This window comes from Festucalex cinctus, chromosome 9 (genome assembly GCF_051991245.1).
Source record: "Festucalex cinctus isolate MCC-2025b chromosome 9, RoL_Fcin_1.0, whole genome shotgun sequence".
Lineage (NCBI taxonomy): Eukaryota > Metazoa > Chordata > Actinopteri > Syngnathiformes > Syngnathidae > Festucalex > Festucalex cinctus.
In genome coordinates, this window is record NC_135419.1 from 27,028,187 (window position 1) to 27,052,386 (window position 24,200).

Genomic DNA, 24,200 nt, shown 5'->3' on the forward strand with positions numbered 1-24,200 from the left:
CGAAAACTGACCTAAAACGTTGACAGTTTTTGTTGGCTAACCTCTAGATTAATACAATTATGTTTTCTAAAATAAAGACTAAAATGTTAGCTTTATAGTTTGAAATTGAAAAAAAAATTGACTATTTAATATGATGGATATGCACAAAGTAATCTAAGATGGTGAAATAAAATGAGAAAAAATCTAGAAAAAAAAAAATATTTTAAGTGCAGCACTAGGTTGTATTCCATTTGTGTAGTTTCGGCACCCTCTGGTGGTTAGTTTTTTTTTTGTTTTTTGTTTTTTTTAGTGCAGGTTAATTTTAATTAGCAATATATTTGGATTCTTAATACCCACGCTAATGGCCAGATGAAAGGGAATGTAGCACAATATTCAGTCTTATTAATTATGGTAAGTAATTAAGTTTTTTTTATCTGTACATGTGGGTTCAGGTTACCTGTACAGTACTATTTGAATTATATGTATAATTATGACCTCAGCTAATTACAAGCAGTATATACAAGAGCTATTTACTTATGATTGTTCGTATTTATTTTATTCGTATTTATTGTTCTGCAGTATGCACGCGCATGCACACACAAATAGTTTGATTGCAGTGATTGCCTATAAAGTTGTGCAACAAAATATTAAGGTACCATCATTGTTGTCCAGACCTTTTTCAGGAGTTGGTCTTCTAAAATAATTCAGTTAAACCACAATTTAAAACCAATGACATATTTTCATTGGTTTACTTGCATATATTTTTTTTGTATGTATTATTTCTTTTGTCTGATTCAAATGATTTCTTCTGTGATGGCTGTGGGTTTTTATTTCATTAACAGAGGGGGTATCAACCATTTTGTCCATCTTAGATTCCAGTTAAGTCATATAAATATTAGGGATGTAACGATATCCAAATATCACGATACGATATCATCACGATCATGAAGCTCACGATACGATAACGATCACGATATTGTTGGGAGCTGGGTGATATTTAAAAAAGGTCACAATTAGGGGTGTTAAAAAAAATCGATTCGGCGATATATCGCGATACTACATCGCGCGATTCTCGAATCGATTCAATAATAGGCAAAATCGATTTTTTTTTTTTTTTTTTTTTTTTTTTTTTTTTTTTTTTTAGGATTCACACCTTGAGCATGAAAGAATGTTATATGAACGGCACATTAAGCCTTAATATTTTTATTTTAATGCTGTTCAAACATGAAACAGATTACAACCTCTATAAGACTGAAATTTCAGATAAATAAATAATACATTTTCATATAAATCTTACACTCTACAAGCTTACTGATTAGTATTTTCTAAATATGAATGAAAAAAAATCGCAACAATCGACTTATAAATTCGTATCGGGATTAATCGGTATCGAATCGTGACCATTCGTATCGGGATTAATCGGTATCGAATCGAATCGTGACCTGTGAATCGTGATACGAATCGAATCGTCAGGTACTAGGCAATTCACACCCCTAGTCACAATATTATAAAAAAATGAGCTCATACTAAAAAAAACACACAATATTATGCTTTTAGTTTAGTTTAGTTTATTCATTTTTTCCTTTCGGACACATTACAGTTTACATCAATCACATCACATCATTTGCAACATTGACATCCGAAAGAAGGGCTGACGGGTAGAAGCCGAAGCTTATTCGAGACCCGTCCCCATCGACCCATTACTATAACGCATCAACGCATCGCTTTTGTACATAACCGCAATACATATAAACCAAAATGAGGCACTGACTCACGTAATGTAAGCACACATTGAGTTCCTCCAAATGTTGACTCGCTTCACAAGCATATTACAATAACCTTCATCTGACAATTAATGATCTTAAACATAGAAGGGCCAAAACATCCCTAATGAAAATTAAACTGCACCGAAAAACTATCCACCAGAGGGTGCTATAACTGCACAAATGGAAATCAACCTGACCTTTTTAACAGATGTGTAGCATTTAAATATCGTGAACATGACGACGACGATGTTGTGGCAGTTTTAATATCACAATATCACAATGTTGCCATTATCGTTACATCCCTAATAAATATAACATCTTAATAACCATAAGTAACCAAAATATTAACCAAAACTATGCTATGTTAAAAATTCTCAATGTATTTGAGCCTTTTTACATTTCCTTTTTCTGTTATTGAATCTCGTTCCTTATAAATGTGTTTCGCAGAAAGTCGATAACTGCTTAATAGGGATGTAACGATAAGGGCAATATTGTGATATTGTGATATTAAAACTGCCACAATATCGTTGTCGTCATGTTACAATATTTAAAAGGAACACATCTGTTAAAAAAGTCAGGTTGATTTCCATTTGTGCAGTTCTAGCACCCTCTAGTGGCTAGTTTATTGGCGCAATTTAATTTTCATTTGGGATGTTTTGGCCTCCTATGTTTAAAATCTATACTACTTGTCAGATGAAGGGGAACCTAATTTGCTTGTGAAGCGATCAATGTGTGCGTGCATTACCAAGTGCCTCAATATTGTTATTAGAGATTGAAGGTGGTTTATATGCATTGCTGTTATGTACAAAAGCACAATACAGTGGAACCTCTACTTACGAACGTCTCTTCATACGAAATTTTCGAGTTACGAAACTCCTCAACGGGAAAATATTGCCTCTTGTTACGAAAGAAATTTCTAGATACGAATGGTAAAAATACATTACCCAACTCAACATACTTTCGGCTATGGCTATTTCCTACCATAGGTACCCATGAGCGTAAATACTAGATCGGTGTTTGTGCATCGTTCTGGCATCCCATTGGCTAAGCGGAACCTGTACCATAGGTATAAGCGTATACTAGATCAGTGTCTATGCAGCGTCCTCATCATTCAACCCGCGGCCCATGAGGTGTTCCGATGTTCGTAAATGTATGAACTAACGGCCAACGAATTTGTGCAAAAATTCAAACAATTGGTGATTGATGAAGGCACAGTAAGTTTTTAATTGCGACGAGACGGGCCTTTTTTTTTTTAAAAAGATGCCTCGCCATACCGGAGGTTTCCATGAAGTTTCAGAATTTGTTTAAAAGAATCGCCCAGAAAAAGTGTTCACCAGTCGGGCGTTTGCTCACTAAGAGGATGTTTGCATGGGACATTAACGAAGGATTGTTTATTTTTTATTTAAAAAAAAACAAAAACAAAAAAAAAACATCCATGGATCAGTTCTTTACAAAACACCAGGCCAAAAAAAAAAAAAAAAAAAAAAAAAAACACTTCTGAGAGAGAACATGAACCAGAGGGCAAAAAAACGATGAGGACAGCAGTTAAAAAGGTAAATGACCATAATTTTTATTCTTTACTCTATTCTTTGTTATTTACATTATGCACAACTCATTTATTGTGCAATAATCTAATTGCAACATGTATTTGTTACATGTTTTGATGCATTTTTATGCTTTATAAAACATTTATGTCTGAATTTTGGGAGGCTTGGAACGGATTAGGGCATTTACATGGAAAATGCGTCTCTACTTACAAATTTTTCTACTTAAGAACTTTCTTCCAGAACCAATTAATTTCGTAAGTAGAGGTACCACTGTATTGTGCTTTTTTTTAGTATGAGCGATGAGCGCTTTTTTAAATTTCTTAATTTTTTAATTTTTTTACAATTATTGTGATCTTTTATAATTATCGCCAACCCCCCAACAATATTGTGATAATTATCGTATTGTCACCTTCATATCGTGATAATATCGTATCGTGATGTTTGGATATCGTTGCATCCCTATTACTTAATGTCTGCGCACTGATGTGGATTGTCAAAGGTTATGAGTTTGAATCTCAGCTCTTTGTGGAGTCTGCATGTTCTCATTGTGCTTGCATAGGTTTTCTTAAGGTGTTCCCACAAATTGCCCACGTATGTGAATAAAAAAAGTGCGGCCCTGTGACTGACTGGTGGTGTGTACGTATCTCAGCCCTCGGCTGCTCACAGAAAGAGATCCGTATCAGCTATTTGGCCAAGTATACTGTTTTTACGCACATTTTTATTGTCGCCCACAAAACCGCTTTTACTCTGCTTTGTTGTCAACATGATGTTGACATTTGGAAGATCAATTCGAGGCTGCTGATACACAGATAAAACCCTCACAGGCACCAGGAGAACATGTAAATGCTGCACATGGTAGTGTGCAATGGCCCTTGGTGAACAATGGTGAACAATGGCCCTTGCTTAAGCTTGAAGCATTTGCACATCTCATATCTATTTACATTTTGCTTTCCTGACAGTTACTGTCTGCCAAGAAATTGATCCCACACTAATGAGGAAAAAAAGCTTTCCCTCCTTGTCTCTTCCAACTACTCTCTGTATTACTGTTCAATTGTAGCCAACTCCTCTGGCCTAAGCACACATGGCTTTGTTGCCTCAAGGGAGCAGTCAGCTCGTGATCTGAAAGTGACATCTTTATATCACAAATCTTTTGTGGCAGGTCTATTAGCCAACCCAGAGCTTCCCAAACCATTTTCTGTCAAGGAGAGTTTTCTCAGCTGTCTAGTGAACTACCCCTTTCTATCTTGTTCAGATTAGCCATAAAACCGTCATTATACATTCTCGCCATTCCAATCATGAAATTAGGCCCTTCAGGTCCTTTTCTTTTCTCTCCATGGAAGACATTGAACTAACTACATTAAGACACAATGATGATTTTGATTATAATTCTGGAAAGGGAAAGGACCACCTTACAAACAGCACTATTGGTTTGTGGGGCCCAGGAGTGATATAACTAGTTCAGGGACTATAAAGGACACAGGGACTATAAAGGACACAATCATCTGATCCAGCGTGATGACCCCAGTGACCCCAATAGTTGTAATTTGGAAACTAGCTTCTTAAATATTGTACAATCAAAGCCCCTTAACTCTTTGACCGCCAAAAACGTTTAATAATGTTTAGTAAAATCACATTTATTTATTTTTTTTGTGAATATATCAGTTGTCAGTACAACGTCCAGGTGCAGCGCAGCCGGGTCAATGAGTTGTGAAATCAAAAACATTCACTAAATATGGCCAGCAGATGGGGCCCTAACTAGGGCCCTAACTAGAGCTGCGAATTACAATGAAGCATGACGCAATTTGATGAAATAGAACGTTTTCAAGGCTGACGAGAATCATCAAAGCCTAAACCTGTTAAACCTAATTAAACCTAATTTGGCGGAGCGTCACTAAACAAAAAATATTAGTATCAAAATCAAAAAATGTATCTTTTCTTTTCAATTTTCCCTCAATGTCACTCAAATGACCTATTTTCACATGGTGATTACTAAAGAACGGAATAAGGTAGAAACATACTTTTTTTTTATGAAAGAATGGAATGCGATCTTTCATGTGGTATCCATGTTGTTTATGTAGCAAAAAAAAATTTGCTTCGAAAAAATTGTTAAAATGCTCGAAATCCGCTGGTATTTGGGGGTTATTTTTTAATAACGTGTGGCAGTAAAGAGTTAATATTTCTATGTCTGCAGTAGCAGTTGCGTATAAATTAAGAATAACTTCCACGTATGACTCCTGAATGGGTGTAAAAATCAACAATCAAAATGGCCGCCGCACTTCTTTTTGTGGTAACTTTTCTGACACCTCCTGCTTGAAACCCAAAAAGTCAGAAGGATCGTGAGGCCCCGCTTTCACGGTCTGTACTCATACTGAAAATCAAGATCAAGCGAGCTTTTGCCCTTCTGCTCCGTTTTTCAATCAGGAAAATAGAAAAAAAAAGAAAAAAAAGTCCATTTTACTTTGTAAAATGCTTTTGTCCAATTAAAAAAAAAAATGGCCGTTGAGGATTTAGGAGCACAACCTTCACTGCAATATGAGGCAGATACATTCTTATTTTATACATGGACCATTTACAAAAAATATCAAGGATTAATGATCTTTTTTTTATTTTTTATTTTTTTTTGTTTGAGCTCTCTTTTTTTTTTTTTTTTTTTTTTTTTTTCACAATATTGTGACCTTTTTCATATCGCCAACCTCCCCACATTATCGTGATAATTCATATGGACCTTCATATGGTAATAATATCGTATCGTAAGTTTGGCTATCGTTACATCCCTACATGGGAAGCATTTATATTTGGCTCATTTTGCACATTATTACTATTATTATTGCATTTGGACGTAATTATGTCAGCCTGCACAGACGACCAAAAAGATGAATTCATTACTATGGGTCAAGAGACACCGGCATTGTATTATTGTATTACCATTGAAGGGTATGTCGATCGAGTGATGAAAGCCAATCTATGGCGAGATATGTGGATAAATCAGGTAGAATTTACTTTTAAACAAACTGTAAGGGAAATCGGTCCAATTAATTATTAAATCAATAATTGTTAATTATTAAATTAATAATCAATTGGCTCATTAATTGAAGGAGACTCAAACTTAATATTTAAATCAAGTTGAGCTTGCCTGCGGAGCACCACATCTCTTTTTGATAATTTTATCAGGATAACAGATGAGAACCTCGTTGAATCAGTCATTAAAATGAAGGTTGTGCCCTTACTACAATTTTGTGAGTTCTTTGTTCAGCTTAGAGGTCACTATAAATTGATGAAACACACACACAGTAAACCAGGTTTTGAGTTTTGTGCACGTTTATTCTCTAACCTAGGTGGGATAATCTACTTAGAATTTAAAGAAGCAAAACTAACTAATATGATAGGAAATGAAACGAGAACTAAAATAATAAAAATAATCAAAGGGGAAGAAAAGAAGAAAAGAGAAACGGTCTTAACCAAGGTGATGGATTTCTTGAATCAACCAACATGGGACCCACAATCAACCTAGTTTGCACCAATTTGTACTAGGGCGAAGGCCTGCAAAGTTGCACTTACAGATGGGGTTGGTCTGAGAAGCAGGACCCTGGATGGAGACTCGCCAAGCCCGTTTGAAGATAGAATGGAGAAGGTTCAGTTCAGGAGAGGGAGAGACAGGTCGTCCGGCTGGCCAACTGAGCGTCACGGGGTCAACCTGCTGGCTGGGAAGAGGCCCTCTTGGTTGAGGCCTCGGTGCTTGGGAAAAGCACCATCCGTTGAGCCTTTGCAGGGACTAAAAGCAGCGTGTTTCGCTGCGCTTGTCGCTACACGCGATGGCTTCTGTGCGTTGCCGTGTGCTGGAGGTTAAGCTAGCTGGCCTAGCCCTTTGTCTGGCAGCCGCGCCGATGGAGACCAGGAAAGAGCCAAGAGGAGCCAAGGAGCAGCGAAGAAGCGGGAGCCAAAGAGCAGCGGAGAAGAGAGAGAGCAGCACGCAGGGAGCGTGCTTTTAAATTGGGAGGGCGGCGGCCTCCACACCAGGGGGGCCGGTGAGACCACAGTGGAAAGTTACCAGCTTAGAGAAGGTTTTGGTCGAGACTAATCAGATTGAATCTGGATCCCATGTTTGTTGAAATTCTAAGGTCAGAATTCAATCAATGCAACACGTACAATTGAATACCTCAAATGAAATGTTACCTAGCTTACACTGTTAAAACGTGCATACACATGAAAGTTTAGTGGAGAATCTGCCACTGCAATGGAACATTTTCATGATATTTCATGGAGTCAACATTTCACAAATGGCAAACATAACATTTCATAATTCATTGTTCTGTTGCAAAATAAGAAAGTCAAGTTTCTAAGAAGGCTTTTACTGTTCTGATTTGTGTGTGTGTGCGCGTGCGCGTGTCAATCAGAGCATTTGTGGCTGTTTGTGGGGGATGTTCTTGTGCTCCCCACCCCCCACAGTGGCATGTTCAGGCCACAGGAGCTCAATTCCTTTGGAACTGAGGTTGCAAAAAGTTACAACCGGCCGATAATCGTTACAAAACAAACATACTATCACACCTTGATTGGCTTTTTTTTTCCACATCCATTGTGGTTATTAAGGCAAAATAATAAAAACGCTTCACTTTTTCACCTTACCTAATGGTCACATCATTATCCTCTTTCCTCCCTACTGTTTTACCCTATTTGCCATGATAACCCCCACACCTACCATTCATCCCCCACCCTACCTCTTAATGCCCACGCACGTGCACACACAGACACACGCCCCCCCCCCCCCCCCCCCCACACACACTCCCACACACGCACACACACACACTCCTCTCTCTTTCTCTTTCTCATCCCTATGTGGTAATCATTTGTTGGGGCTTGGCAGGCCAATCGCACATTAACATATAAATAGCCACTGCACTGAATGCCCATCACAATGTAGTACATTTAAATTTCAGTTCGTACGATTGAATGGGTTTTTAAATGTAGTCCCATCTAAGTTGTCGAGAGACAATTTAAGTCAGGGTAGCAGTTGTCCAATGCCCCACACAATTGATTCTTGTTTTCAAAAACAGCCCAGCATCATTCTAGTTTAAAAGTACTATTTAGGTGGTGGGTGTATTTGTACATCTAATTGTTGAATACATAGTAGGGCTGGGCGATATGGCCCAAAATTCCTATCACGGTATAAACTAGGGATGTAACGATATCCAAACATCACAATACAATATTATCACGATATGAAGGTCACGGTACGATAATTATCCCGATATTGCGGTGGCGTTGGCATATTTAAAAAAGATCTCAATGTTGTAAATAAGAGAGCTCCTACTAAAACATAAATAAGCACAATATTGTGCTTTTGTACATAACAGCAATGCATATAAACCACCTACAATCCCTAATAACAATATTGAGGCACTTGGTAATGCACGCACACATTGATCGCTTCACAAGCAAATTAGTCTCCCCTTCATCTGACAATTAGCATAGATTTTAAACAGAGAAGGCCAAAACATCCCTAATTAAATTGCACTCATAAACTAGCCACTAGAGGGTTCTAGAACTGCACAAATGGAAATCAACCTGACTTTTTTTTAACAGATGTGTACCTTTTAAATATTGTGACCATGATGACGACGATATTGTGGCAGTTTTAATATCACAATATCACGATATTGCCCTTTTCGTGACATCCCTAGTATAAACTGCATTCCTTCACAGAAACGGTATATATCACGGTATAGAATTAAGTGTATATATTTTTTAAATAAATAATGTTCTTATTGGTTTACGTAGTCCTTTAAAGAAGCTATATGGATAAAAAAACAAAACAATAAAAGAATAAATTTACTTTGGATAACATTTATTTTGCAAATCTCAAATCAAAGTTAAGTCAGCATTCTCTGCTACAAAATAGTGCAAACAAAAAATATTCAGGGCTCTACATTAACTTTTGCAATGGTAGCACTGGTGCTACCAACTTTTTCAGTTGGTCTCACCACACAGGTTTTGGTCGCACCTTATTTTGGGGGAGATTACAGCTTTACCGTATTTGCTGTGTAGTTGTCTCAATTTGCATAGAGTAGTTTCACTCAACTTAAAGCTTCAAAATATTTTACTGTAACAAGATTTGGCTGCACTAAAACAGGTCAATTATTTTATATTACTTTAAAAGAAATTGGAGAAAAGGGCTTTGCTTCTGTGAACATTAGTTTGTTCAATGCAGAGGGAGCAGCTCTTAGCATGCCTAGCATCAGTCAAATCTGTCCGTCGACGTTACTTTGGATTAGGTCGTCCACTGCAGTGTTTCTCAACCAGGAGTATGTGAGCACTAGAATTAATAAAATGAAACTCTGACTATGTTACTATGTATACTATGACTCAGACTGTGTATTTCCTGTTCAATGTTTTGTTTAATGCCTTTTTAAAAGGGACTATAGTAGAGGTGCTCGTATTTTTGATGGTAAAAGTTATAAGAATGATATAAAACAGCAGGTTTATTCTTTATTTTTGTTCATTGGGAGTAGGGCTGTTGCGATAAGCAATACATCAATTAATTGTATGATAATAAATAATGAGCTTGATAAGTTTGCCGGGCGCCAGCCATGTACGTGCGTGTTTGTTTTTACATACATCATCAATATTCCCGCTGGTCCGTTGATTCTGTCAGTCATTGGGCAAAGAGGCTTTTTTTTCTCTTTCTAATCACTCACTCACTCACTCACTCACTCACTCACTCACTCACTCACTCACTCACTCACGCACACACGCACGCGCACGCATCCTTGTACAGTCAAACCTCGGTTTTCGAACATAATCTGTTTCAGTTTGGTTGAGAGCCGAATTTTTGGACGAGTTCTGAGACATAAAATTCTCAAATTTTCTGGTTGAAAACCGATTTGGTTGAGAACAGAAGCGTTCGAAAACCGAGGTTTGACTGTACATATATCTTTGTGAGGACATTTCCTTGACCCTTACCCTAACCTAACACTAACCCCAACCATCAAAAATGATTGCCTAACCCTAACCCTTACCCAAACCCCACCCATAAAAATGATGCTGCACTTAAAATCACCTAGGAATAATTTAATTACCATGACAGAATTTGACTCAGTGGATCAAAATACTGTAGTAGACTTGGTTCAGCAATTGAAACCTTCCACGAGCTGTCTTGACACAATACCATCTGGCTTTTTCAAAACCATTGTGAAATCTGTTCAGATCGATTTACAACAAATAATTAATTGCTCACTTCAATCAGGTGAACTTCCTAAATGTCTGAAAGTAGCCGCCGTCAAGCCCATTCTAAAAAAGAGAACACTGGATGTCTCCCTGCTAGCAAATTATAGACCAATCGCAAACCTTCCCTTCGTAACTAAAATAGTTGAAAAAGTGGTTTTTAATCAACTCAGCAATTTTTTGAGCTTAAACGGACTATTGGATAAATTCCAGTCAGGTTTCCGACCTCATCACAGTACAGAAACAGCTCTGATTAAAGTACTGAATGATATAAGATTGAGCACTGATGCAGGGAAGGTATCAGTGCTCGTCTTGTTGGACCTCAGTGCAGCATTTGACACGATTGATCATAATATACTATTAGACAGGCTGGAAACTTGGGTGGGGTTAAATGGAACAGTCCTTAAATGGTTCAGGTCCTATTTGGAGGAAAGGAGTTACTTTGTGACCATTGGAAATTTTGAATCTGATCGAAAGGCCATGACATGTGGGGTCCCTCAAGGGTCAGTCCTTGGACCCCTGTTGTTCAGTCTGTATATGTTACCTTTGGGTCAAATGCTTCAGAACACCGATGTTGACTATCATAGTTATGCAGATGACACACAACTGTATTTATCGATGTCCCCAAATGACAGCAGTTCTATTAACGCATTGTGTCATTCTCTAGAGCAAGTTAACAACTGGATGAACCAAAATTTCCTTCAGCTGAACGAAAACAAAACGGAGCTCATTGTTTTCGGCAATAAAGAAAAGAGGATTGCTGTTAAAAAACAGCTTGAGTCACTGTCTTTAGAAACTAAAGACCAAGTTCGAAATCTTGGGGTACTAATAGACTCAGATCTGACCTTCAGCAATCATATTAAATTCATCACTAAAACAGCCTTTTACCACCTGAAAAACATATCCAGACTGAAGGACTGCATGCTTCAAGCAGACCAAGAGAAGCTTATCCATGCTTTTATCTCCAGCAGACTAGATTACTGTAACGGTCTTCTGACTGGACTCTCTCAAAAGAACATGAGACAATTGCAGCTCATTCAGAACGCTGCAGCTCGAGTTCTGACCAAAACAAAAAGATCAGAACATATTACTCCAGTACTTAAGGATTTACACTGGCTCCCTGTCAGCTGTAGAATCGATTTTAAAGTTCTGCTACTCGTCTATAAATCACTAAATGGTTTGGGTCCTGAATATATCCAAGAAATGCTGATTGAGTACAAACCCAGCAGGGCTCTGAGATCTACAGACTTGGGCCAACTAGTGGAACCCAGAGTTCGAAGCAAACATGGTGAAGCTGCATTTAGCTATTATGCTGCACACAGATGGAATAGGCTGCCAACAGAAGTGAAGTCAGCCCCGAGTGTAAATGCTTTCAAATCCAGGTTAAAAACTTTGCTTTTTTCTTATACCTTTGATTAGGGACTTTTAAACAGCTTTAATTGTTTTTTTAATTATTATTTTTATTTTTATTTTTATTTTTATTTTTATCATTTTAAACTTCCTTATGTTAATTTTTTTAAAGTTTGTTGAATAATGTTTTAAGATTGTTAGTTTGTAACCTATTTTCATTTATTTTTCTTCCTCTGAATGTTAACTACTGTTTCTTGATGCTTATGTGTTGTCTTTCCTCGTGTAAAGCACATTGAGTTGCCTTGTGTATGAAATGTGCTATACAAATAAACTTGACTTGCCTTGCCTTGCCATAACCCAATTCAAACCAAAACTCTAAAACCAAGTCTTGACCTTCAAAAAGAGGTCTTGCAAAGTGAGGACCGGCCAAAGGGTGTATTCAGACCTGCACTGTTTGGTCCGCTTTAAACGGACCAGAGTTCGTTTCCCACGCTGGTGCGGACCTTTTGTGCAGTTCTGAACAAACACAAACGAATCCTGGTGCGGACCAAACAAGCGGACCAAGACCCACCTTTTGAGGTGGTCTCTGTCCACTTCCAAACGCACTCGGCGCGGTTTGCTTTGTAGTCTGAATACAAAACACAGCTGATCCGCTCCAACTGCTGGACATATGCGGCTTTTTGGTCTTAACAAGCCTTCGTAGTCAAATATCGCGGGGGAGAAATTTTACCCAGTACAGTGGTACCTCTACTTACGAAATTAATTGGTTCTGGAAGAAAGTTCTTAAGTAGAAAATTTTGTAAGTAGAGACGCATTTTCCATGTAAATGCCCTAATCCGTTCCAAGCCTCCCAAATTTCAGACATAAATGTTTTATAAAGCATAAAAATGCATCAAAACATGTAACAAATACATGTTGCAATTAGATTATTGCACAATAAATGAGAGTTGTGCATAATGTAAATATCAAAGAATAGAGTAAAGAATAAAAATGATGGTCATTTACCTTTTTAACTGTTGTCCTCATCGTTTTTTGCCCTCTGGTTCATGTTCTCCTCTCTCAGAAGTTGTTGGTTTTTTTTTGTTTTGTTTTTTGCCTGGTGTTTTGTAAAGAACTGATCCATGGATTTTTTTTGGGATTTTTTTTTTTAAACAATCCTTCGGAAATGTCCAGGGCAAACATAATCTTAGTGAGCAAACGCCCGACTGGTGAACACTTTTTCTGGGCGATTCTTTTAAACAAATTCTGAAACTTCATGGAAACTTCCGGTATGGCGAGGCATCTTTTAAACAAAAAAAAAAAAAAAAAAAAAAAAAGGCCCGTCTCGTCGCAATTAAAAACTTACTGTGCCTTCATCAATCACCAATTGTTTGAATTTTTGCACAAATTCGTTGACCGTTAGTTCATACATTTACGAAAAACTATCGAAACCTCATGGGCCGCGGGATGAATGACGAGGACGCTGTATAGACACCGATCTAGTAAACGCTCATACCTATGGTAGAGGTTCCTCTTAGCCAATGGGATGCCAGAAACATGCACAAACACCGATCTAGTCTACGCTCATAGGTACCTATGGTAGAGGTTCCTCTTAGCCAATGGGATGCCAGAACGATGCACAAACACCGATCTAGTATTTACGCTCATAGATACCTATGGTAGGAAATAGCCATAGCCGAAAGTATGTTGCGTTCGGTAATGTATTTTTACCTTTCGTATCTAGAAATTTCGTTCGTAACAAGAGGCAATATTTTCCCGTTGAGGCGTTTCGTAACTCGAAAATTTCGTATGAAGAGACGTTCGTAAGTAGAGGTTCCACTGTAGTGAATATTGTGCTAAATTCATTCATAATCATCCATATTCTGTTTAGCCACGCTGCTGTCAGCATGTTGTGGTGGGGGCGGGGTAAGCGGAGCGCAACTGCTCCTCCGTTTACTGCACGCAATCGACGACGCGTTCCAAAATTAGAAACAGCGTCGCGGAATTTCCGTTGAATGAGCTGCCATTGACACTCGCATATATCTTACATCTAAAAACGCAACAAATATGCAATTCAGTCATGCAGCACGTCAGGAATTTCACGTTTTCCGCTATTTCCGGGTTTCGTACGCGTACGCCCTCGTCATTTTTGTCCAATGGGCGCACGGATCGTCACGTGGGTCGACGTGATTACGCAATATAGTCCACTTGCAAAAAGCACAGTGTGAATACGAACCGCACCAAACTAAAAAAAAACAAAGTCCGCTTTTGGTCCGGACCAAACAAGCGGACTAAAGGACTTTTCTGGTCTGAATATACCCAAAATGTCCCCACTTCACAAAAATGTCCTCATCCTGTTGGATAAAGACGTATTTTGGTCCTCACTATGTATTATGCACAAGAACACGCACACACACACATGGTCTCCGGGGCGGGTAAGCGAACCCACGCCAGCTGGACCGACTGCACCACTCCGCCACCCCGAGCCCGTAAAGTGGCTTTAAAAAGTAGTTTAAACATTTTGGTTCACATGTGTCCTTGCGGGTCTTTATAAGCACATGCAATTCTCGTTCTCACTTGTGAGCCGCGACAGTCGCACTGCTAATAGCCATGTAGCATTATTAAAAGCGCACCACAGCTATCGGTGTTTTTGTTCATTGCTTGTGCTTCGAAGCCTGCCAAAAAAGTAACACTTGCTACGTGGACACATCCTCGTAATCCTGCGCTGCTCAGTGCTTCACCAAAGGCACTGGGTGGGTAATAAGTTAACTTTCCTGTCACAACTTACTCCAAATGCATATACGAACACTGTAAGTACTGTGAAATCAGACGATATATTCCCAAGATGGCTTGAATTTTTGAACCAAGTTGAAATTTGAACGGTGTAAATCGTAAGTATTATGTGGGAGTAGTTGTATTATGTGGGAGTAGTTTGACATAAAAGTGAGGAGAATAAAATGTGCTTGAAATAATAATAACTAGAGCTGCGAGCAGCTATAAAGGGCCTTCGCAGCCCGGGCCACGTTGGGGTACTGGGACGTCGGGGTACTAGCACATTGGAAGCAGAATTTCTTTGAAAATTGCATACTAAACCTTTCCATGTGGAATTTTTTTGCCAGGTGTGATGAGTGTGTAAAGCTCAAAGGAGTGACGATCGTAGACGAGTAGCGACTCACCAGCGCACTGTCTGATATCTTGATAAAAAAAAAAAAAAATGTATGTTGCTTTCTATGTACTAATTCTGTTCTATGTTCTAAATACTTTTCCTTCTGACATTAAGGCTTCATCAGTTGAAGGGGATGATGACGACAGCAATGATTTCATTGAGGTACCAGAAAAAGAAGGCTACGAGTCACTTATCGCTGGGCATCTACAAGTGGAAAATGGTTAGTTTAACACACAAATTACACACACTGAATCCAGGTATCTATTTTACATGTAGGCTTACTGATCATTTCAAATCTGGTTACACCTTCAGACACATCACTGTGCTTGTAAACTCTGTATTTACAAATAGAAGAATCAAATTCGACCACATTTATCCGGAAAATGAACCTTTAATATCTCGAAAAAAAAAATGTATGAGTTTTTCCGGTATCCAGAGGTGCTGTTTTATTTTTCCCACGCTTCGTCGTCCCTTTTGTCACCGCTATTTTCGGACCAACCAACAAAGTTATTTGTTGATGGGCTTGGAAATTTCCAGTTTAGCTGAAAATCAATACCACAACCTGCCAGAAGTCTACACATAAAGAGGAATGCCTGGAATTGGCCAAGTGGCCATATTTGAAGGCTATTAATGTTCCTCGCATCCATGTAGAAGGGGAGTTGTTGATTGGGACCAACTCCTCCAATCTACTGGAACCCTGGGATGTAATCAACAGCCTTGGTACTGGTCCGTATACCATTTAGACCCTACGAGGGTGGGTTATTAATGGCCCTCTGAAAGCAAACAGTGATGACTGGTGTGAAGATGGCCACTTCACTGCTATTGTTAACAGGATATCTATAGGAAGATTGGAGGACTTGCTGAAGAAGCAATACGACCATGATTTTAATGAAGATGCATCACAGGATAAAGAGGAGATGTTAAAGGATGATGAAAGGTTCATGGAACTCATGAAGGAATCCGTAAAACTTCAAGATGGACACTACATCTTGAGACTACCTTTTAGGAGAGACGACGTGTCCTTGCCAAACAATCAATGTGCTGCCGCTGCAGCGAATGCTTAGATTGAATAGGACGTTTGAGAGAAATGACAAGTTCTTCATGGACTACAAGAACTTTCTCAGTGACGTCATCAAAGAAGGGTATGCTGAACCTGTTCCAGCATAAGAGGTGGAAAAATCTGATGGAAAGGTGTGTTATATTCCACAACACGGAGCACATCATCCAAAAAAGGGAAATCTTTGTGTTGTGTTTGACTGTGGAGCCGAATTCAGAGGAAAGTCCCTCAACAGTCAGCTGCTGCAAGGCCCTTATCTTACGAACTCCTTGTTAGGAGTTCTTACACAATTTAGACAAAGGGGTTGTTGAGGATTCAACCTCTGAACTGGTTATTTAGGATTGTTTAACCACTATGGGGTGCTCCGGTAAGAGAGTATGCAGTCTTCAGTTGAACTTGAACTTTTAATCAACTCAAAATGCAGCCTTATTTGCATGTGCAGATTTACACTATCTGGAGAAATAAAGTAAAGAAAATAATCACATTTAAAACAACTGTCTGTGCACTTCTATCATTCAAAAGCAAATTACACGTTCAATGTAAATAAACTCAGATATATAAATGTTTCCAGGCTATTTTAAATGAAAATGTAATTTATTGTTGGTCTACATTACTCATATTAGCAAGGGGTAAAAAAATATTTTGCCAAAATCCAATAGGAATTTTATATAGGATATTTTCATTCATCCAGATCATTGAATTGATCGCAAATAGAATGTTCTTCTTGAATATACAGTAATCTCATAACAATGTGTTTGAACATTTAGGTTTTTCTGTCAGATGTGGAATATAAATGTATCCATTCATTCAGCCTGTTATGTTATTTTGTATACCTTGTATACCTACTCATTCAGTCTTGATGCTAAAAAAGAAAAAGGCTCAATTTGCTGTTACCGGTAATAGTTTTTCTTTTTTTTTCTGATGTTGTCAAGATACATATAGCTCAGTGGCAAGGAAATGTGTGTGTGAGAAGTGTGTGCAAGAGTGTTGAAAAAGGTATTGATTTTCAGGGTTAAGCAGGGCCTGTAATTAACATGTTAATTTGAAAATGAAGGAGGTTGTGTCCTGACCGAGCAGGGATAAAAGGACATAATCAGTCAGACATAATGGGAAGGAAGTGGGGATGGCATATAGACTAAAATATAAAAGCTAGAGCGCTATCGATATCTTCCATTTTTTCCTAAACAGTGACAATGTATTACTTTACAAATGTTATGTTTTTGTGCGTGCGTGTACGTGAGAGAAAAATCAGTGGTACTTAAAAAAGCCTTTAACCTTCAACTCAGCAGGAAGCATTTTTGTTAGAAAAAGAAGTTGAGAGGGGAAAAGCAAATCTGTTGAAAATTCACAATGATGCGCGAAATTCTGTGCATACAGCAATGTATGTTTAATCAAATGAAGCAACAAAGTTACAATGGGGTAGATGCCACGCATCCGACTTCCAGGTTTCACTCATCAGCGCTGTTTCCGGCCACTGCTGGCCGAGTTTCAACACTCGCGCTCCCACCCATCGGCGCAGGGCGTCTCAGTTCTCTAAAATGGTTCGGACAACTGAGATAGATACAGGACACACTCGTGCCCGTCGACAGGTACGTGCAACCGAGGGGGACAAGGGCGGGAAGCGCAAGCACTGGGATGCGGCCCACACGTCTCAAACAGGAAACTGAAACATAGCTGGGTTGTGAAACCCGGAAGTCGGAAGTTCCGCCTCCTCCGTGGTGTATACCCCATTGTCTATAACTTATAAATATAAATTATTCCAACATAACAGAATGAGTTTTGGCCACGAAGGTTACTGTTCCACTGGCAATCAGTCAGATGCCTCCTCAAATTGGACTTTTAGGGCTGACTGTCTAGGCTGTTTTTAGCAAGTGTCCAAATCCAATCTGGCCCTGTTCAGACTGAGCCATAATACTGAACCATCTGACGGGTTGCTGTAGCAACAACATCCAAAGGAGGCGGCACCCAGCATGTATAGTGTTTGACGTCATGTGATGCTGTTTACCACTGCGTACTGCCCGTTCCTCACAAGCGCATTAAAATGTTTTTTTTTTCTTTTTCTTTCTTTTCTATCTATCCATCCATCCATCTTCTTCCGCTTATCCGAGGTCGGGTAGCAGGGCCAGCAGACTTCCCTCTCCCCAGCCACTTCAACCAGCTCCTCCGGCGGGATCCCAGGCCAGCCGAGAGACATAGTCTCTCCAGCGTGTCCTGGATCGTCCTCTGGGCCTCCCGACGGTGGGACAATGGCCGGAACACCTCCCCAGGGAGGCGTCCAAGAGGCATCCGAACCAGATGCCCGAGCCACCTCAGCTGGCTCCTCTCAACGCGGAGGAGCAGCAGCTCTACTCTGAGTCCCTCCCCGATGACCGAGTTTCTCACCCTATCTCTAAGGGAGAGCCTGGACACCCTGCGGAGGAAACTCATTTTGGCCGCTTGTATCCGGGATCTTGTTCTTTCGGTCATGACCCACAGCTCATGACCATAGTGAGGGTTGAAACGTAGATCGACCGGTAAATCGAGAGCTTCGCCTTTTGACTCAGCTCTTTCTTCACCACGACGGACCGATACAGAGTCCGCATCACTGCAGACGCTGCACCGATCCGCCTGTCGATCTCTCGCGCCATCCTACCCTCACTCGTGAACAAGACCCCAAGATACTTGAACTCCTCCACTTGGGGCAGGATCTCATCCCCGACCTGGAGAGGACACGCCACCCTTTTCCGACTGAGGACCATGGTCTCGGATTTGGAGGTGCTGATCCTCATCCCAACCGCTTCGCACTCGGCTGCGAACCGCTCTCCAGAGAGAGCTGGAGATCCCGGCTTGATGAAGCCAACAGTACCACCTCATCTGCAAAGAGCAGAGATGCAATGCTGAGGCCACCAAACCGGACCCCCTCAACGCCTCGGCTACGCCTAGAAATTCTGCCCATAAAAGTTATGAACAGAATCGGTGACAAAGGGCAACCTTGGCGCAGTCCAACCCTCACCGTAAACGAATCCCACTTACTGCTGGCAATGCGGACCAAACTCTGGCAACAGTCGTACAGGGACCGAATAGCCCGTATCAGGGGGCCCGGTACACCGTGCTCCCAAAGCACAAGTCCCCGAGGGACACGGTCGAACGCTTTCTCCAAATCCACAAAACACATGTGGACTGGTTGAGCGAACTCCCACGCACCCTCGAGGATCCTGCTGAGGGTTTAGAGCTGGTCCACTGTTCCACAGCCAGGACAAAAACCACACTGCTCCTCCTGAATCCGAGATTCGACTTCCCGACTGACCCTCCTCTCCAGCACCCCTGAATAGACCTTACCAGGGAGATTGAGGAGTGTGATCCCTCTGTAGTTGGAACACACCCTCCGGTCCCCCTTCTTAAAAAGGGTGACCACCACCCCGGTCTGCCAATCCAGAGGCACTGTCCCGGATGTCCACGCGATGCTGTAGAGGCGTGTCATCTTTCTTTTCTATTTTTTTTTTTAAACATAATGGATCGGTCCTGATGATGGGACATGACTGCAAACATGAAAGATGTAAGTTTAACATTTTATTTTGGTTTAGTCTTCCTTCCTATCCTTTCCATTAGAGATGCTACATTGTCGTGTGGAGGTTGTTTGGTTACAAGAGGCCAGATATGATAAAGCAGACGGTGGTTGGATACTGATACTGAAGCGGTGGTGTATTGTTTTTGCCAAGATACAATCCGCGGTGATTATTTTGCCGTGGTTGGCAACTCGCCACCTAGTTTGTAATGGTAACTGGCCGCTAAGTGGTCTCGACGAGACGGCTTGTGACCACGCAGTGGCATAAATGTGGACATTTGTGTTATTCATAACTGCTTGTAAATGTCAACAAGCATTCACGGCAAATCGGATTCATTCATTGCAAAATAATGCTCGCGGGAGAGCTGCCGGCATAGTCTCTGTAGTAAGGTTATGCTACTTTTTGTAACGGCAAAACCTTATGCCACTTTTTCACATATTAAAATAGTTCAGAAATGTTTAAAATACATATCTGCCTGGCTCAAATTGGTACGGTTGTACCACACTGCTATGGTCAGTCGTTTCCATTCACAATGTTAGCACATGGCTAGCGGTAGTAGCGGAGCCAAAATCATAGCCCCTTCGAGAGAGGAGGGTATGGCCTAGGTGTGGCCTGGTGCAGCTATTTACATAAAAGTGACACAACCCTAAAACAGGCTATTTGTTTGGAACAGAGCGTTTTTTGGCTGATTTGGGGACAGCAAAAATATTTGACCCAAATTCAATTTTGACGAATTAATGAACTGCATTGCAAAACAGTTATTTATTTATATTTTGCCTTTTTTACTGCCAGGTTCGAGTCCCTCTTCATCCACTCCTTCATCATCACAGCATGCCAGTAAAAGCATTTTTGCTGGAATGTCTTCCATTCTACCAGAAGCGCCATCCTCTTACCACAGGAGACTGAAAAGGCTCAAAGAGGAGAAGGATCCAACTTTCTCCGCTGCAACATTCCACATCCTCCAAAAGAACCTTTCGCTGACCGTCTCATCCAGGTGAAAATTGCGATCTTTTAGGTATTATTATCATCATCATCATGATTTTCTATAATACATTCTCTGTACCTATTATTATGGGAATATATACAACTGATCATCATTACCAAGTCTCTGATACTGCTCAGTGGCGCAGTTGGGATAGTGCGTTGTCCAATAACCAGGAGGTTGCGGGTTCGAATCCCACCTCCGACTGTACATTGCAAATATTTCCATGGCAATTATGCTAAGGGGTATAAATGTATACCAACAGACTGTCATATCATGAAGTGCATTATAATTTCACTGAAATGATTAAACGCGTGTGGGATACGCTGAATGGGGATTCAGCTTCGAAAGCTATCAGCTTTGTACAAAATGTTTCAATATAAATACGCCTTTGAGCCATGAGCTACAAGACTTCACTGAGCTCAGTCCTTGGAGCAATTGCCTCCCACCACTGAGAACCTGGGTTCAAACCCAGCTTGGATCACATTTTAGTGCATCCGATGGTTTGAATCCTGCCTTAGACTTGTTGCAGCTGAACTGCAGCGTTTTTTAAGTTAATTGCCTCAATTAACTTTTTTTCCTTCTCCCTAGTGCAGTGTTTCCCAACCAGTGTGCCGCGGCACACTAGTGCCAACAATGAGGGAGGGTTTTCCAGTGGCACGCTTGCATTGCAGTCAATGTACTTAGCGCGGAACGATACAAAAGGGCGTGAGGTGGGTGCGGAGGACGTGTTTGAGTGGTGGGAGGTGGTGCTGCGAGGCGAAAATCCACACTTTGGCCTTTTCCTCCCAAGTTGCAAAATCTGAATTTCTTCGCGCTTCGCCTGGCGGCAGCCAATCGGCTTCAGATATGGGCTACGTCACACACAGAGTCCTGTTGGTAACAACATGGCCAGCCGGGACCGAATGGTGGGTGATCAAGGAAGTAGAATACTGAGTGCTGGTTAGTGTATTTACCTGCTGTTGAACTGTATCTAGGTAGTATCCATCAGCTAAAACTATTTAGCGTGAAAACCGGCCGCCTGATGAAGCGGAAGTAAACACGTACCTAGGTGCTCTCTTTTGCGACACGCCTTCTTATCTCCGGTGTGCGCGAATGCAAAAATACATGAATGAGCGGTATTCGTTCCAAAATGAAATGTTTGTGAAGGAACATTTCCAGAACTCTCCCCCACTGTTGGTCTGATTTCACGAGTGTTCAAGACGTGAAATGTTGAAAGAATTGAGGTGAGAAACGTGTGCAGTTACTCAACTTTATTTATAAAGCACTTTAAAACAAGTATTGCTGTATACTAAGTGCTGTACATGAAACAGAAATCGGACATGCAGTAAAGAATAAGATAAGTAAAAACAATAACAAAACAAATATTGCAAGTATACAAGTGAATAAAATTTACATAAATAAATTAAATAAGTAGGTACATGAATGAATAACTAAATAAATAGATAAATAAACAAACAAACAAACATCAAATTCATAACACAAAATGCAGCAGACTAACCTGACAATATTATTACATTAATATTATTCATCTGTCCAGCGGGCCACCTGCTCCTTTGTTCCTCGATGCATTCTCATTGTTTCTGGTCTAGTCATGTTAGTTCCACGCATCTCGATGTTATGTGAATAAAGAGTTAAAATCTTATTTGTGTCTCCGTTTTTTTGGATCCAACCCCAGAACCTAACATCCCCAGCTATAGAAGCTGGCTCTTGGGACATGGAACGTCACCTCTCTGGCAGAGAAGGAGCCCAAGCTGGTGTGTGAGGCCGAGAAGTTCCGACTAGACATAGTCGGACTCGCCTCCACACACGGCTTGGGCTCTGGTAGCAGTCCTCTCGAGAGGGGTTGGACTCTCTTGGGTCGGGGATGAGATCCTGCCCCAAGTGGAGGAGTTCAAGTATCTTGGGGTCTTGTTGACGAGTGAAGGCAGGGTGGAGATCGACACACGGATCAGTGCAGCGTCTGCAGTGATGCGGATTCTGTATCGATCCGTTGTGGTGAAGAAAGAGCTGAGCCAAAAGGCGAAGCTCTCGATTTACCGGTCGAGCTACGTTCCAACCCTCACCTATGGTCACGAGCTGTGGGTCGTGACCGAAAGAACAAGATCCCGTATATAAGCGGCTGAAATGAGTTTCCTCCACAGGGTGTCCGGGCTCTCCTTTAGAGATAGGGTGAGAAGTTCGGTCATCCGGGATAGGACTCAAGAGTCGAGCCGCTGCTCCTCCGCGTTGAGAGGAGCCAGCTTAGGTGACTCTGGCATCTGGTTTGGTACCTCCTGGATGCCTCCCTGGAGAGGTGTTCCGGGCATCTCCCAATGGCGGGAGGCCCCGGGGATGACTCAGGACACGCTGGAGAGACTATGTCTCTCGGCTTGCCTGGGAACGCCTAGGGATCCTGCCGGTGGAGCTGGTTGAAGTGGCTGGGGAGAGGCAAGTCTGGGTTTCCCTCCTAAAGCTGCTCCCCCCACGACCAGACCTCGGATAAGTCTTAGAAGATGGATGGATGGATGGATTTAGAGAATTACTTGGAACATGTGTTTTTGCAAAAAAAATAAAATAGTAATAACTTTTATTCCCTATTTCCTAACCACATTGTGCCGTATTTTACCAACTCAACTCAACTTTATTTATAAAGTGCTGTATAATAAGTGCTATATATGAAACAGAAATCGGTTGTGCAGAAAAGTATAAACCCTATAAAGCCCTTCCATTTTAGACATCTCCATCTCATTTATCTGGTTCTTTGGGTGGCTGAAGTTCAGTGTCTTAAAGTTTGGCTTTGAGATCAGCGTAGAAGGTTTTAAGTGGAGCTGTTTGCAACAGAGATGCTAATGTAATTGACACTAAACACGAAAAAGTGCTCAAGGGTTCAACACGTTTTACCTTTCACTTGGATATATTTTCCTTTCATGCTATCCAATGGTTGTTATTTGGTTCTTTATGGTCATGTGGCAATACAAAAATGCATCTTGCAGTGAGTTTCACGGATTAAAATTACCATAGTTTTTTTTTTTTTTTTTTTTCCTTGCAGTAGCTCACCTGAACCCAGTTCAACTCAGTCCAACAAAGACCAAACAACTTCGAAAGCTCCGGTGGTTCCATTTGGTTTGGATTTGTATTACTGGGGCCAGGAGCAGCCTAACTCCGGCAAGATCACTAAGTAACATACCTGGAACATGTAAAACTGGCCAAAGATGTTGAAACTATAGCATTCGTATCTACATAGATCTTCTTGCTTCTCAGATTGGCCTCTCAGCATCAATTCTGGGTTCCAGCTGACGTGGAAGAAGAGGTGGAAAACAAGGAACTTAAGGCTGAGAGCAGATGCAGATACATCTCTTTTCCTGGGCAATTCACTCCTGTCAGACATTATTGTAATGCACCATTAGGCAATGGCAAGATGTGTAAGAGACAGGACCGATTGAAGGTAAGGGAATGGAATAAAGTGTTAATGAATGCATATACTGTAAACCATTGTGATTAATAGCATTCCTGCACTTCATCCATGATCTTTGGGTTGTAGAGGTACAGTCTCAGCACGGTGGCCCAGGCCTCCCTGGTTTCTGACAACTCCTCCAGGGCCCAGTTGTTCAATTCTCGGTTATTTTAAC

The 24,200-nt window shown here is 40.7% G+C and overlaps 1 protein-coding gene across 8 annotated transcripts in view; it reads left to right on the plus strand.

The window, feature by feature from the left end:
- The window catches only part of uvssa (UV-stimulated scaffold protein A), a 320,621-nt gene that overhangs the window by 255,423 nt on the left and 40,998 nt on the right, over window positions 1-24,200 (plus strand). For 7 of the 8 annotated variants that reach the window (XM_077532508.1, XM_077532506.1, XM_077532505.1 and 4 more), the window contains 4 exons: window positions 15,120-15,225; window positions 20,400-20,601; window positions 23,621-23,749; window positions 23,833-24,016. In XM_077532508.1, the coding sequence (XP_077388634.1) occupies window positions 15,120-15,225; window positions 20,400-20,601; window positions 23,621-23,749; window positions 23,833-24,016 (621 nt within the window). The remainder of the gene's footprint in view (window positions 1-15,119; window positions 15,226-20,399; window positions 20,602-23,620; window positions 23,750-23,832; window positions 24,017-24,200) is intronic. The other variant, XM_077532513.1, reaches the window with a different exon arrangement.